At 38.8% G+C, this 15,114-nt stretch overlaps 1 protein-coding gene across 1 annotated transcript in view; it reads left to right on the top strand.

The window, feature by feature from the left end:
• Positions 1 to 12,746, top strand: part of ap3b1 (adaptor related protein complex 3 subunit beta 1) — a 190,125-nt gene extending 177,379 nt beyond the window's left edge. Inside the window, exon 27 of the mRNA XM_008102923.3 lies at positions 12,009 to 12,746. Within this exon, the coding sequence (XP_008101130.2) occupies positions 12,009 to 12,162 (154 nt within the window). The 3' untranslated portion in view covers positions 12,163 to 12,746. The remainder of the gene's footprint in view (positions 1 to 12,008) is intronic.
• The last annotated feature ends 2,368 nt before the right edge of the window (positions 12,747 to 15,114 follow it).

Genomic DNA, 15,114 nt, shown 5'->3' with positions numbered 1-15,114 from the left:
TTATTGACACAAAGACACAGTATGACACAGCAAATTAGATATATATGCTGGATTTCGTATCACTAAATCCCAAGGCAAACACTTCCCAAGCATTTAGGACTGTGTGATGTATTTTCGGATGATGCGCCCCCATAGATGCCACCTTGTCATGGAGGGGGGGGGGGCTTAACTGTTCCAAGGATGCTGAGAGCTGTGCTGGCGGTAGTGTAACTACCAGCAGGTCCAACCAAGCCAGAGAGGTCTCAGCTGAGGAGTGGAACTAAAAGCACCTAACTCATTAGCACTATGGAGAAAAAAACCAAAACGAAGTCTATACTGGCTCAGTTGTCGCCCAGGATAAAACGGACTGCAGTGGATGCTGCCGATTCTGGACATCCATCGACAAGTAGGCTACAGAATCAAAATTATTATTATTATTATTATTAGTAGTAGTAGTAGTAGTAGTAGTAGTATATAACAAATGTTTATTCATCCCAACATGGATGTTTTGTCTTTGGAGATACTATTTTAAGTGCAATACAGTCAGTTCTCCACCTGTATCCTGCAATACAACTGCCCAACAACACAGGGGACTTCTTGTGTACCTTAACTATCAAATATCAAATAGTCTTTATTTTCTTTGGGATAGAGTGGTCTGTTGTTTCTGTGGTTTTGAATCCCTGTTGCTCCCAAAGGTTTGAATGCTCACTTAAGATCATGCTCTTCACCAGGCAACAGTAGTTATATTTCTTGCATGAAATAGTGTTAGATGCAGAAGAATAGGAAATTGTGCTGGTTGCCTCTGTGGTTCAGCTGCATCTTATTTATTCTAGCTTCCTATGTCATTTTTAGAGACTGCTGCATGTAAAGAATATTAAGAGCATATTCCAATATGTTGTTGTGTTCCTTCAAGTTGTTTCCAATTACAGCAACCATAAGGCAAACCTATCATGGGGTTTTCTTGCTAAGATTTGTTCAGAGGGGATAGATTGTAATATGCTCCACTTAGATTACTCAAAAATTTCAAATATTCTCATGGCAAAGTTACACTTATACCATTTCTTGAATATGTAAAGAACTCCTAAATTAGTGCATGAAAACATGAGGCTTCACTGAGACATCTAAAGTTCAGCAATGCCAGTCAAGAATGGTTATGTAGGAGGAGAGGGTACCATTTATCAGAGGGTTGTCAGGATCTTAGAGGCTACACAGAAGCAGCAGAGAAATTCTGCTGGTGTCTTCAATTCAGAGTCCAGAAGTTCCTATACATCTGGTCTAATTAAAATGATTTTTAAAAAAATCTTCTCTGAATGCTCCAACGGAAAGCTTTCCAAGCTATAATCTTTCAAATTTTGGTGCCCACTACTCCCAGGGCATAAAAGGCAGCCTGGCTCCATGCTCCCCTGTTCCTTTTTCTCCACCGCGCATCTCTCTTTGGAACTACGTAGAGATTTCAACAACTCATTTCAAGCGTTGCACTCAGTGTGCATCGAAGATCCCGGACTCAGATGAGCACACAGAGTGCCTGCTCTGCCTTGGAGAAGGCCATGTTGTTGGCTCCTGCCGCCATTGCCAAGCTTTCATGGCCCAAGCCAGAAAGAACAGGGTGGCAAGGCTAAAGGTGCTGTTATACCAACAGTCCTTAGCCCCCTCAACTTCAATGCCCCCCTCAACCTCGGCGCCATCTCTGGCTCCATCAAGAACCTCGGCTGTTTCTAAGGGCTCCAAGTTTTCCTGAGCATCAAAGACATTGAGACTGATTAGCCTCACCAGGAGCCAGCCTGCCTGCCCGATGCCACCCAAGCCCCCTTTGAGCTCCATGGCCTCAGCGCGATCGACCCATTCGATCATGGTAACACCGCCTTTGACATTGTCGATACAGATCACATTCAAGCAGACTCACAAAGAATCAAGGCGGGCTTAGGCATGGGGGTTGGCGCAATCTGCCTCCCACTCAATACCTCCGACCCCAGGAAAATCTCTCAAATCACAGCTTGGTACACAAACTCAAGCTGTGGCTAAGAGGAATAAGGTACAGCAAGCCTCATCCTTATGTAGAAGGGGCCAAGCTTCATTGTCGGCAACTTCATCCCATCAATCCTCACCCTCCGTTCAGCCAGCCCAACGCATCCGTCCATCACTGGATTCGGTAGTGGAACTGCTTTCAGATAGAGAAATCCAAGACTCCTCATCCCGCTCTACCCATACAGTCATCTGGGCCCTGTCTCAACTGCTACTACCCCAAGTCATGCATAATCAGGTCCGACCGCCAACCAGAAAGAGGCAGGCAAACTGCTCCCCTCGCTAGGACATCGCAAGGCTTTGCATCAAAGCAGGCTTCGAGAATGTCGACCCCCCCCCCCCGAGAGCTCTGGAGGCTCCAGTAGCACCCTCCAGGAGACCATCCTTCCCAGCAGTGCCATTGCCTCCTCCTCAACACACCAGTTGGAAGAGGAGGAACCTGACCAGGACATTGTGGAATCTATCCACTCCGAGTCTGTCCTATTGCTGGGCCTAGACCTCTCTCCAAACCTGGAGGCTTACTGCATCGACTCCCCATCCCTGACAGATAATTTCAGAGCTTTGTCTGACCAGAGGATCCACATGGCAGATGCCTTGGGTATGGAAATAAAACAGACCTCAAAGACAGTGACAGACCTGGTGTTCAAAAAGCTCCACCGGCAAGCCTTCTGCCTTTCCTGCCATACCTCCTTGAAGTCATTCAAGCTTCATGAATGAACCTGTCTTCGATACCACCTACTTTGAAGCACATCGAAGCCTGATGTAGATCCAACAACGATGGGCAAGACTGGCTCAAGCACTCCCCTAGACCTGAATTCGGTGGTCATTGAGGTATCCCAATCTTCAGGAAAGCAATCCACTACACCCGCTGACAGGGGGAAAGGTTTGATGCAGTGGGCTGCAAATTCTATTCCAGTGCATCCTTGCTCACTACAGGGCCTGCACAGGTGCCAATTAGCATATACTCTGGGAGAAGGCACAATCCTTCCACGCCAAACTCTCAAAGGAAAATTGAGCTGTGCTCTCAACACTTCAATAAGAGTTGCATGTCAAAACACCCGGCCGACACAGAGAGCAAAATTATTGTCCATGCAATAGCAATAAGTTGACATGCATGGCTGCATTGCTTGGGTCTTTCAACAGCATCCCGTCAGGTGATCGGAGACGTTCTTTTTGTTGCCATCAAACTATTTTAATGCAGTCATCGACAACAAATTGAAGTCGAAGCAGTACTTCAAGTTGCTAGTGGCGAAGTGTGGAATGCAACTGCAGGCCCAACCGCAGAAGTTTCACTGGAACCAACACTGTTTCGTCAATACAACCAGCACAACTATCCTCAGCAACATAGGCCTTCTCCAGCATCATTGACGCAGCATCCACGTCATTGACCTCCCCCATCTCGGTCCGACCTCAAGCCACAAGGGGCCTAGCTGCCTCCATGGCTTTCTTTCAAGGAATCCCACTGGATGCTATCTGTAGGACTTCTGTATGGGACAACCCAATGACGTTTGTGTCTAATTACAGATTAGACCCCAGATCTTACTCAGACACTGCATTTGGGAGATCAGTCCTTTCCTCTTATGTGGCCTGATTCAATAACTTTTGCCCAATACATCTCTACACAAGACAAGGACTCAGTCATGGAACTGTTCTTTATTGTTAACAAATATCACTTGGGAGCTGTGGCAGCACAACGGGTTAAACCTTTGTGCCGGCTGAACTGCTGACCTTATAATTGAGTTGTTGACGTGAAGATTTCTGGCTCGAATCCAGGGTGAGCTCCTGTCAGTCAACTCTAGCTTGTGGAGACTTGCTATCACATCTGGGCGTCCCTTGGGCAACGTCTTTGTAGATGACCAATTCTCTCACACCAGAAGCAACTTGCAATATGTTCTCAAGTCACTTCTGACATGATAAAAAAAACTTAGCCTTAAGGTTACCAGGCTACCAGTGTCACTTGACTGGTCAAAAGCAAGACAAGAGACATGTTTTATGTTTTTTTTTTTAAAAAAATGATGAAGGGGAAAAAAGTTAAAACTAAACTTTTTTCCCCTTCATCATTTTTTTTTTAAAAAAAACATAAAACATGTCTCTTGTCTTGCTTTTGACCAGTCAAGTGACACTGGTAGCCTGGTAACCTTAAGGCTAAGTTTTTTTTATCATGTCAGAAGTGACTTGATAAAAGTGCAGTGCAGTAGCACTTTGCTACTGCACTGCCTCCACAAGGCCATTTTCCCCTACAGGTAAGGAGCCTAAGGTGCATTGTTCATATCCGGGCTCATCCAGATTTGGCTGCTATAATGCACTACCACGGTTGATGTGTTTATTCTCTTGTGCAATAAAGAAAGATTTTTTTTTTGCATTACTTGGTGTGGGTTTGGCGTATGCCCTGCCAACCTGTACCTTAACTTGCTAGTCTCCATATGTGTGCATTCACAGAGATCATGAAGAAAAAAGACAGGTTGTTACTTGTAACCATGTTTCTTCAAGTGGTCTTCTGTGAATCCACACAAATTCTCCCCTCTTATGCAAACCTCCCCCTTTCTAGCTGCCTTTGCGGTGAAGGAACTGTGGAGCACGGAACCAGGGTTCCTATTATACCCTTGGAGGAATGGGCAGGGTTACCTCCAAAATTTGAAAGATCATAGCTAGGAAGCTTTCCGTTGGAGCCTGCGCACGTGCAGAAACTCCATATGTGTGGATTCACAGAGCACCACTTGAAGAAACACGGTTACAGGTAAGTAACCTGTCCTTGTGCCCTCCTATCATGCTACTAGAGTATGTAGTAACATAGTTTGAAATCAAGGGGTATCTAGTAATCTTGTGAAGGTCCTTACAGCTGTTCATAGGAATTCCAGAATTGTAATATTATACAGTAAAGACACCTTTGGGGATTGGTAGGTTCCAGATAAATGTAGTTTCTGGTTGTATGGGGGATAGTATTAGGCCTATTAAATTTTATTATAAAAACATTTTTATTTAAAGTAATATATTATTTGGTGGTTGAGAATTCTGGTAGCTTCATTTCCGGCTAACTGGGAATCTGTTGTGATTACAGTATTAAAATATGCTAATCTAAAATGTATTAGCAGCCTGTTTTTAGACATTAGTTCTGTTACGTAAATTTGTTAGCAATTTCCCTTCACAGTTTCTGAACCGAATGTTGAGTGGGTCTAGCTAAAATATATCCATGCGGAAATTAGACACTTTTCATCATGCCACTCCGATTTCAAATTACCTAAATGTGGTAATTGTTATTACCTTCCTTATACTTGACTTCTAAAGTCAATAATGACCTTCAAACATTTTTTGAGATAGTTAATGAGCATCCAGTTTGAAACCTATGGCCTTCCAGTCCTCCTGTAATTAATAAAGCAACAGGACATTTTTTCCATTTCTTCTTAAGGAAATACTCTGTATATCTTTCCTCTAAATATAGAAAACTTAGAGCTCTGAAAATGGATCATTATCTAATATATTTCAATGGTGATGTTTATTTGTGTTTACATTTTAGTGATTGCGTATTATGTTCTGTATTTGTGATTTGATTCTGCTGATTTTGTATTGTATTTTTACTGTGTTTGTAAAATACAGTCTTTGTGGGAGAAAAGCGGGATATAAATAAAGAATTATTATTATTATTATTATTATTATTATTATTATTATTATTATTATTATTATTATTATTATTATTATTATGGCCATTGGTGTGATTTAAATACTTTGCCCCATACATTTTAATGTGGAGGTGGGGAAAATGCATCCAAAATATTTTGATTTTATTTCTTTCATTCATCTATGTTTCAAAACATTGTCTGCTAAATATTAGATTATAACCTTTGCATAATTTTATTGCTTATGGATTTCTGAAATCCAAATATCGTTTACATAAAAGCAATGTGACATTTCTCCTGTGTGTATGTGTGCTATTAGGATATTTAAGTGAATTAAAGTAATTTTACTACCAACCTGTTTCCTGTCCACTAGAGGACAGCACTGCTTCTGTATCTGAAATTATAAAGCAAAAATATGTTGATCACTTCTTTGTAGTGGAAATAAAAAGGTTTATATGCGCCAGTGCTTTAGCAGGATGCAGTTCATGTCTGTAAACCAATTTTGTCTCACATTAAGCCACTTTGGATTCATTGTGCAAAATGACTTTTTTACCTATATGCCTAGTTTTCCAATTGAAATGCTTTTCTCAAATGAAAAGTAAACAATTCCACTAAGTTCTTAGGTTGTCTTTTTAACAGGGATGTACAAAAATAACAGATTCCAATCCTTTTTAATGAGAAAAAATGTCAGAGTAATATAAATAACATATTAAAATAAATAACATATTAAAATGGAAAATGACTGTAATTTTTTGATAAAAGACAAATGGGGGGGGGGGGGTTGTATTGTTAAAAATATGGACATTTTAAGCTGATGTTTTTATGCTTAAGATTCTCCATGTAGCTGTCTTGCTTATATTGTGGTACATTTCAGTGGAGGGAGCCATGTCATACCCAAAGATTTGAATTAATCCTTTAGATACATGTTATCAGCTTTCAGTGCCCTGGTTGAATTGAGTGTTAAATCAGAGCAACTATATTTTCAGACTAAAAGAACAGTGCACTGATATATTAGTAGTAGTATGTTCCCAGATTTTATCTGATGTTGGAAGCTAAGCAAGTCAGCCCTGGTTTGTACTTGGATGGGAGACTGCCAACAAATACCAGGTGTTGTAGGCTCTATTGCTGAGGAAGGAACTGACAAAACCACCTCCAAGTATTCCCTGCTTAAGAAAAGTTATTGAAACATATTCATGGGTAGCCATTTGGGCCATTCAGCAAGATATCCCTAATAAAAATGTTGTTCTTTTATGGATTTTGGTTTAAGAAAATCCTGTGAATAATCCATGGAGTCACCGTAAGTTGACAGACAACGTAAAGGCATATACACATATTGTACCCAGGGCTGAATTTGACCAACATAGATAGATAGGAAGAATTGGCAACTAGAGGTAGAACTACAGGTTTTACATTTAAAACAAAATTAAAAGTAGGCCAGGACAGAAATTTGAAGAAGAGACTCCACAAAGAAATAAGCACCTTCCCATCTCTGAACATTAACATTAGAAGAGAAACATAAGATTGTACATTCCCTATTTCCTTGCTAACATATATAAACAATATAAAAATAACCTTCCCTAAAGTTTATATACAAGTTGAACAGCTGTTGTCTGAAATCCAAAACACTCCTAAAATTGTGTAGGTGAGAAAGTGACACTTTTGCTTAATGTACACCAACATTGTTCCATACACAACATTATCAGAAATATTGTATAAAATTACCTTCAGGCTAATTGTATACGGCATATATGAAACTTAAATGAATTTCACGTTTAAACTTGATCCCACCTACAAGATATTTTATTTATTTATTTATTTACAGTATTTATATTCCGCCCTTCTCACCCCGAAGGGGACTCAGGGCAGATCACCTTGCACATATATAAAGCAAACATTCAATGCCATAACATAGAACAGAGACAGAAACAGGCACGGGCTGGCCTCGAACTCATGACCTCTTGGTCAGAGTGATTTGTTGCAGCTGGCTGCTAACCAGCCTGCGCCACCACAGATGCAAATACCAAAACCTGGAAAAAAATCCAAAATTGTTGAACATAAGCATTTTAGATTAGAGATACTCAATCTGTATTTTTATATCATACATAATTCCTAATTTGATTGCATTGAGAATCTTATGGGATCCCTGGATTGGTTTGTGCTGTGTTCATAGGTTTTGCCCTAACACCATGCAAAAACCTTATACCGGCCTTTCACTCCAGTCTTTGGGATTAGAAGACTAATTCTCTGAACATTTCCTACACACATTAATTGTGCAACTTCATTGCACATTTGTCAACTTTGGGCTAATTATTTTTGTATAGCTTGGGCTGGGCATTGCATCTTGTGATCGTCTTTCTTACTAATAGGATTCTGTCTGCTTCATCAGGCAGCAATTGAAGGTTGCATGTACAGGGTAGGGGGGAATGGTTTTAGTATGAATGAACCATTGTAACAAGTTCTGGTGACTAGCAAATCTGAAGAGAGGATAAAATTGAACTGAAGATTGCAAAGAACTAGAAACAAGACTATTAGAAACAGAAAGCATATTGTAGTGCTAGTTATTCAGTTTAATCTTAATTCTTTGTGATAATAATTTTTTAATGTTCATTTTTTTTTTTTACTGTTGTGTGTTTTTAAGCATGGCACTGAATGTTTGTCTGATTTATATATATGTAAACCACCCTGAGTCCCTACAGGGAGAGAGGGTGGTCTAGAAATAAAATATTATTGTTATGATGATGATGATGATGATGATTATTATAGTTTGAAATACGGATTTAGTGGTAACTCTGCACATTTAAAACTTGTTGGAGGCTGTTCTTTTAAGTGTTAACGTTTTTATTGTAAAATATCAAATTTCTACACCTTTAAAATTTTCAGATGCATATTGCAAGAGCAAAGTTTGTGGTTATTACTGTGCTTAAAAGTTTGTGATCATTACTTTGCTTTTTTAGGCTACTGGGCCTAGACTATGGAATGACCATATTGTGCTAGATATTGCTTTGTTGCATATATTGCTTTTGAATTGGTTTTGTCATAGTTGGATCCCCATAGCTATCTGAGAAAATTATGAAGCAATGTATGCTGCTATGGCTGATACCTTTTTTATGAACATGAGAATGGGAGAAAACCTTTGCTACATCAGACTAAAAGCTAATCTATCCAGTATTTTGTTCTCACAGTCACCAGCCAGATGGTTATAGAAAGCCTACAAGCCGGACAAACACACAATTAACACTCCTCCCCATTGTTTCCCAGCAACCTCTATTGAGCAGCACACTACCTCTGTTACTGCAAGCAATGTGCAGCCATCATGACTATTAGCCTTTAGCAGCTTAGTTAGATCTAGAGGGAAGAGCATTTACTTTTGTTTATTATTATTATTATTGTTGAAAAGAGACGGGCTTTTTGCCAGTCATAGTGATATTTATCCAAAAATTAATAAATAAATGTTCCTTAAATGGGTAAAAAATAAATTGGTTGGTTCAGTGTATTCATTCATAATATGGACATCTATTAAATCAGCATCTTCATTAGAGACATTCCGAAAAACAACCAGGATAAACCATATTCAAGACCCATCTTGTCCAACCACAGTGGCCTACATCTTGCCAAGCAACTGATGCCTACAATACTATCATCTCTGATACTGGACATAATATATACCTAATAAATTTTGATAGCCTTATCCCATTTAAAATTGTCCAATTGATCATGATTATCTCTTAAACACTGTATGAAGTAGTGTTTCATTTATCTGTCCTGAACTTCCATCAGTTTTCTTCAGAAGAAGACACTGGTTACTTTTTTTCCATACCATGCATTCTCAACTTTATGACAGATTTTCTCCTCCTCCAGAGTATGATAATTCACATCCAGACTTGTCACATCAATACATTTCACGCACATTTTTCAATAGTGTTTATTAAGTAGACTACAGATAAACTGTATCAGATCATAGTTGTTACTTTAAACCTGGTCCTGCCGTTGTTGTATATAACAAGGCAAGGGGGGGTATCATATCATACAGAAAAAGTACGTACACAATTTTACAATCCCAACACAGATACACAGACACACACACACACCAATATCTGATATCTAGAATAAACCAGCCTATATGGCACATATGTGAACAAACAGATACCTTTCAATTCCTCATTGATATCATTCCCTTTTCGTTTCAAAAGGAAGAACAAAATATAGACCTCTCTTTGCTTTATATTTAATTGAACTAGAACAATGCTTGGAAAACTGGGTTACCCCCAACCCTTTAAGGGTTGGATTTTGAAGATCTAACTATGTTAGTGTTTCAGATATTAGGAAAGAAGTGTTGACTTCCCTCACCCCATAATTATTTGTGACCACTCCTGCTTTATGTTTCAAATAGGTTGTTTGGTTTAGGGCAAGGTTTTTTTGTAACAGTGTAGTGCCCTACGCGATTCTACTATTCATCTGATTTCAGTAAGTGGCTTCAACATTTGTTCCCCTTAGACACTAAAGCAATGTTATAGCAGCTGGTGTAAGAAAGCCTTTACTGACTTCTTAGTTCCTGATGGTAGAATCCTCTTTTTAAATAGGACTTCTGAGGTATACATTTCAAACTATTTTTTTCCTTTCCCAATTGGTAAAGTGACTTGCAGAGGCACCCAGCCAGAATTGACCCCCATCGTGCCTTTGGGGTTTGTTTGCTTTTATAATAACATTGACTTTATATCACTTGCAGTTTAGACTTGAACAGGAGCAAAATTAGCCTTGGGGCTATGCAAAACCATGGCACCTCCAACTCTAGAGCTTTTATTGGGTGAATTCAGGCATATCTTGCTTCTGTACTCCCAGGATGAGTGTTAAACAAATAAAGAGACTAATAAGGATATTGTTTACATGTTTGCAGTCTTTCCAAATTGATGAGCAAAACTATAGATTTTAACATTTTGATAAAAAAAAAACTAAATAGGATCATTGAAGCAATTGGCCAGGGTTTGTGGTAAGGGCATGTGTAAAGGTTGTAAACTGTGTATCTTACTTAAAGAAAAGAAATATATTGACCTATAAAGAGTGATATTTAAGAGTAACTTCTGTTTGCCAAATTAGTGTAATGTGTTACAAGATTTTAAAATTGGTATGCTTATTTATTTTGAGGGGGGAGAGAAATTACTTTTCATTTAAAGGGAATCTGTTTCCTGCTGAAGAAGCTAATATTTTAATTAAGTCTGGAGTGAAGCTTTTTGAGTATCTGCTGATAAACTCCCTCTTTTATGTTGATGGTAATTAAACAGATCCCTAAGGGGCCCAGGAGGCGCTGTGCAAGACCCATGCTAATTGTCAGACATGAGACACTGACCAGTTGGTTTGTTCTTGAATAGCTGATGGTGTGCTGTCAGCCCAGCAGTTTTATTTTTATGTATTGTGAGCTGCTGTCAGGGCTAACTGGGTCCTATTGTGGCTGAAGATGTTGCGCAAATTGAGGCAGATGGCTCTGATTCAGACACGTGTCACTCAGAAAGGGAAGAGGGAATTGGCCCTGCAAAGTGGGGTCATGTGGGGTCACAGACCTGCTCTACACTTGTTAGTGTTTTCAAAAGTCCATGTGCAGCAACTTTGTTGGACTCCATGGGTCTTTTTCTTTCTTTTTTTAAAATGGGGGTGGTATGCTTTGTGCAAGATGGAAGGATAGGTTATAGTCATCCCTTTCCTTTCCAGTCTCTGGGGCTTGGCTGTGCATGCAGAATGAATTAAGCAGAGTGACAGAAGTTCATTGTCTCTAAAATGGCTTTTCAGTCGATTGCAGTGCTTAAAAGACTAGTTTTGCTTTTAATTCTGTGTAATGAGTCAGTTTTTCATGTCGTGGAATTTAGTAATGGGGGATTAGATCTGAAGTTGCCTTAAATTACATGAAGTTGTTATAATATATTTCATACAATAAAGTGTATTTAATATTAATAATTTGATTTTTTAATATAAAAAATGTTAATTTAGAGAACTTCTCATTTAATATGTGGGGCTCTGTATTGAAGAATGACCATTTCCTTGAAGCATATTTGGAAATGTGTATGTCTACAAAATGTTAGCCCTTTAATTTTTGATGCAGATCATAGGATTGGCTTGTTATCATTTGAAGTAGCCAAGGAACAGGACAAGTTTGTTTGCTAAATCTAAAGACCCATGAATCTAACTAATTTGCTTTTTCAGTATGTTTTAACTTTTTCTTTCTAAAGTATATTTAGATTGCAGGATGTCTTTATATAGTATTAGTGAATTAATGTTGCAGTCGGTTGCAAGAACTTTTTCTGTTATGGAAATGGTACTTACATTTGTTAAACTTTTGTCAAAACATGACACTTGTTTTTTGTTTTCTGTAAGGTTGTAAACGGATTTTGTTTTCATCTCTAGGTTTGCAGCTAAAACTGTGCATAGCGGGTCACTGATGCTAGTCACAGTGGAGCTGGAGGAAGGGTCTACAGCGCAGCTCATCATAAACACCGAGAAAACAGTGATTGGCTCTATGCTGCTGCGGGAACTGAAGCCTGTCCTGTCCCAGGGGTAACCTGCTTACATCTGGACTTCAGAATCTGGCACACAACAAAAGTGCCTGGCATCCACTACTGCTGCCTTTCATTTATAATAATAGCCTTTCCATCTGGCATTGGGGGAAGAATACACTCTTGACATTCTTGTCTCCTGTTTTAGAATGCTATGGTGTGCATCTATCACACATGCAAGTGCTTTGCATTTTTCCTGTTTTGTAACCAAAGAAACATGTATTTTTCTGTCAGCTACATTCTTAAATGTTATTTGTAAGGGCAGGGGGGAGACTTAGCTTGTTACTCTTTTCATCATATTCACCCTCCCCCCAACATGTATTTCATAAAAATAAGAACAGACCAAGGAGTGCTAAAATCAAAAGAGTAAAATAAATTTTGCAGAAATTAGTAGCATATACTACATCATGTACTTTCATAAGACTGGATTTGCTGGATGCAGAGGCAGATGGAGACAAATGCAATTTTGTAGTGTTTATTGACCAGCTACTATATCTTTCCGTTCTTGAGCATCCAACTGTTTACCACAACTGCCATAATCACTATTTTCTGAAAACTCGGATTCTAATAAAGTCATGTTTATGATAAATTCCCTTATTTCTGTTTTATTGGACGGAGCTTTTAAAAAAAAATAAAAATAAAAAGTAGCTATTCAACCTTAGTATTACTGGAGAATCTCTTATCTTTTACAGTATATGGTTCTGTAATATGTATTTTATGGAAGGGAAGGAATTGCCAAGAACCATGTGTAACACTGGTTTTCAAATATTTTTTGTTTTTGTCTTTTATAAGGTAATTACATTTTAGTTGTATAATTAGCTCTTCGTTTATGGTTGAAATTCCTACTTTTAAAAATTCTCAGTTGTTTTTGTCAAGGTTTTTACTTATTAGTTTTTTGCTTCTTAATTTTTCATCTTGCTGTATTGGGGAAACAATACTTTAGTGTGATTTTACAGGCCTAAATCCCCAGGTGTTCTGTTTTGACTGTATTGTGGGTTTAAAGGTGGGATATCTCTCAATTCTGCCTAGCACAGAACTTCATTACTTACCCAACCATGCACCTTCGGTTTCAAGACTTCATCTTCATATAAAGTTTCTCTGTACATGAGACGGTCTCTGAGTGCACTGTTACTTTAAAAGTAAAGATTAAAATCCAGCATTGCCACTTACAGAGTGGAAGTTCCCCTCACTCTTCTCTTCCCCAACTACCTAAGAAATGATAATCTTAAAACCTTGTGGGGGGCTGCCCTAATACTGCCATTATTTAGTTAATTGTTTACTTAAAGTATCTGTATCGCTTCCCAGCCAACAAGGGCTCCTGAGCCAATAAACAAATAGAAACCAATTAAAACAATGTAGATGGCTCTGCCTTATTCCAATAATGTTCATACTATTATTCCAGGTAAAATCTTAATTTGGGGGGATTTATTTCTAGCTTTCAGTGCAGAAGTATAAAAACGTACTGTTATTGTATTGGTCTGATAAGTGGCATAATAGACAAATGTTACAATTTCAATAGCCATGGAACAATATCAGTTTCAAAATGAGAGTGATTCTTACCCATGGAAAGATAGAAATCCAGAGTTAGAGAAAGTGGCAACATGTCCTTAAGACTGGGGATAATGGCAACTTGAATCTCATTAGATGCCAACCGGGACAATCTGATACTACATTTGGAGAGATGAGTTAGTAACCATGCGAGCCAGGAGACTTTAGAACACGGTGTTACCGCTGATGAGTTATAAATTATATCATAGGAATAGCAGTAGTCACTTCCCTCAATAAATTGGATAATCGAAAACAGAAGAGGAATAACAGCAAGATACTTCCTCAAGGGATGTTATAAACCTAGTGTAAATTGTCTATGTTGAAGCCAGACTAACATACTGAATTCCCATTAGTTCCCACTGAAACCAGTAGGACTTAAGTTAATCATGATTTTTGAAGATTGATTTCAGTGGGGGTTTAATGCAGTTAACTTAAGATGGATCTAACCCTTTGTGAATACTTATCTTAGATAACTGAGGAGGATGTGGTTTGGTGCTTTATCCCTCAACTGCCAGTAACAGATCTAACCAAGAGAAAGGGAGGCATGGCTGCCCACAGCCCTATCTTTGTACTCTGCTTCACCATCATCTACTGATGTTCATTGTTGCATTTTGTAAGATTTTTAACACTGCTTTAAAAGATTACAACAGAATAACAACAACAAAATAATGATTCGCTGGAACACCACCACAATATTTCTTTTTATGCTTTTCTTCCAAGATGGGAGCACTGGGAATTCAGTCACTTCTATAAATCCACTGTGCTCCACTGAGGGTTTTCTAAGACTAAAATCTAATGTCTGAGACTGTAATCACAAAATTTGACAAAGCTGTCAGAGTATGGAGGGAGTGTTTGGTTTGTCCCAGCCTTGGAACTTTACTTGAGAAAGAAGCAGAACCGAGGAATAAGGAAAAGCCTGCAACGAACCCTGGGAGTAAAGACTTTCCCAGGGAGGGGAGGAGGAAGTCAAGGAAGAACTCTACTATAGGCATCCCCAAGGAATTGGCTCCTAACCTGATGGATCTCTGTTTCCTAGCCCTTTTGCCCTGCCAAGCAGTTTTAAATATCTTGAGCAGACACCACTCTGTACTAGAGTGTCTTGTCAGTGTTACATGTAAAAACTGTATTCCAGTCAGGAAGAGAATTGATCAATCCATCCCTGAAATATAGGTAGAGGTCCCTGTCCAGTTAGGAAGTAGTTCTACTGGGCCAGAATCAGCACCAAACCATCCTTCTCCACAAGCTTAAGGTCTTTGAACTATATAATGAACAGAAACAAATAAACCTTTGTGAAAGGGAATTCCTGAGTATGCCTCATTGGTATATCATAGAGAAGGAGTTATGATGCCCTACTTAACTATAAAGGGCGGGACACAGGATAAAGCTGTTCATTATTTGAGATTTCTAAA

Source organism: Anolis carolinensis, chromosome 2 (assembly GCF_035594765.1).
Source record: "Anolis carolinensis isolate JA03-04 chromosome 2, rAnoCar3.1.pri, whole genome shotgun sequence".
In the NCBI taxonomy this organism is placed as follows: domain Eukaryota; kingdom Metazoa; phylum Chordata; class Lepidosauria; order Squamata; family Dactyloidae; genus Anolis; species Anolis carolinensis.
This window is presented reverse-complemented; position numbering and strand designations above follow the sequence as displayed.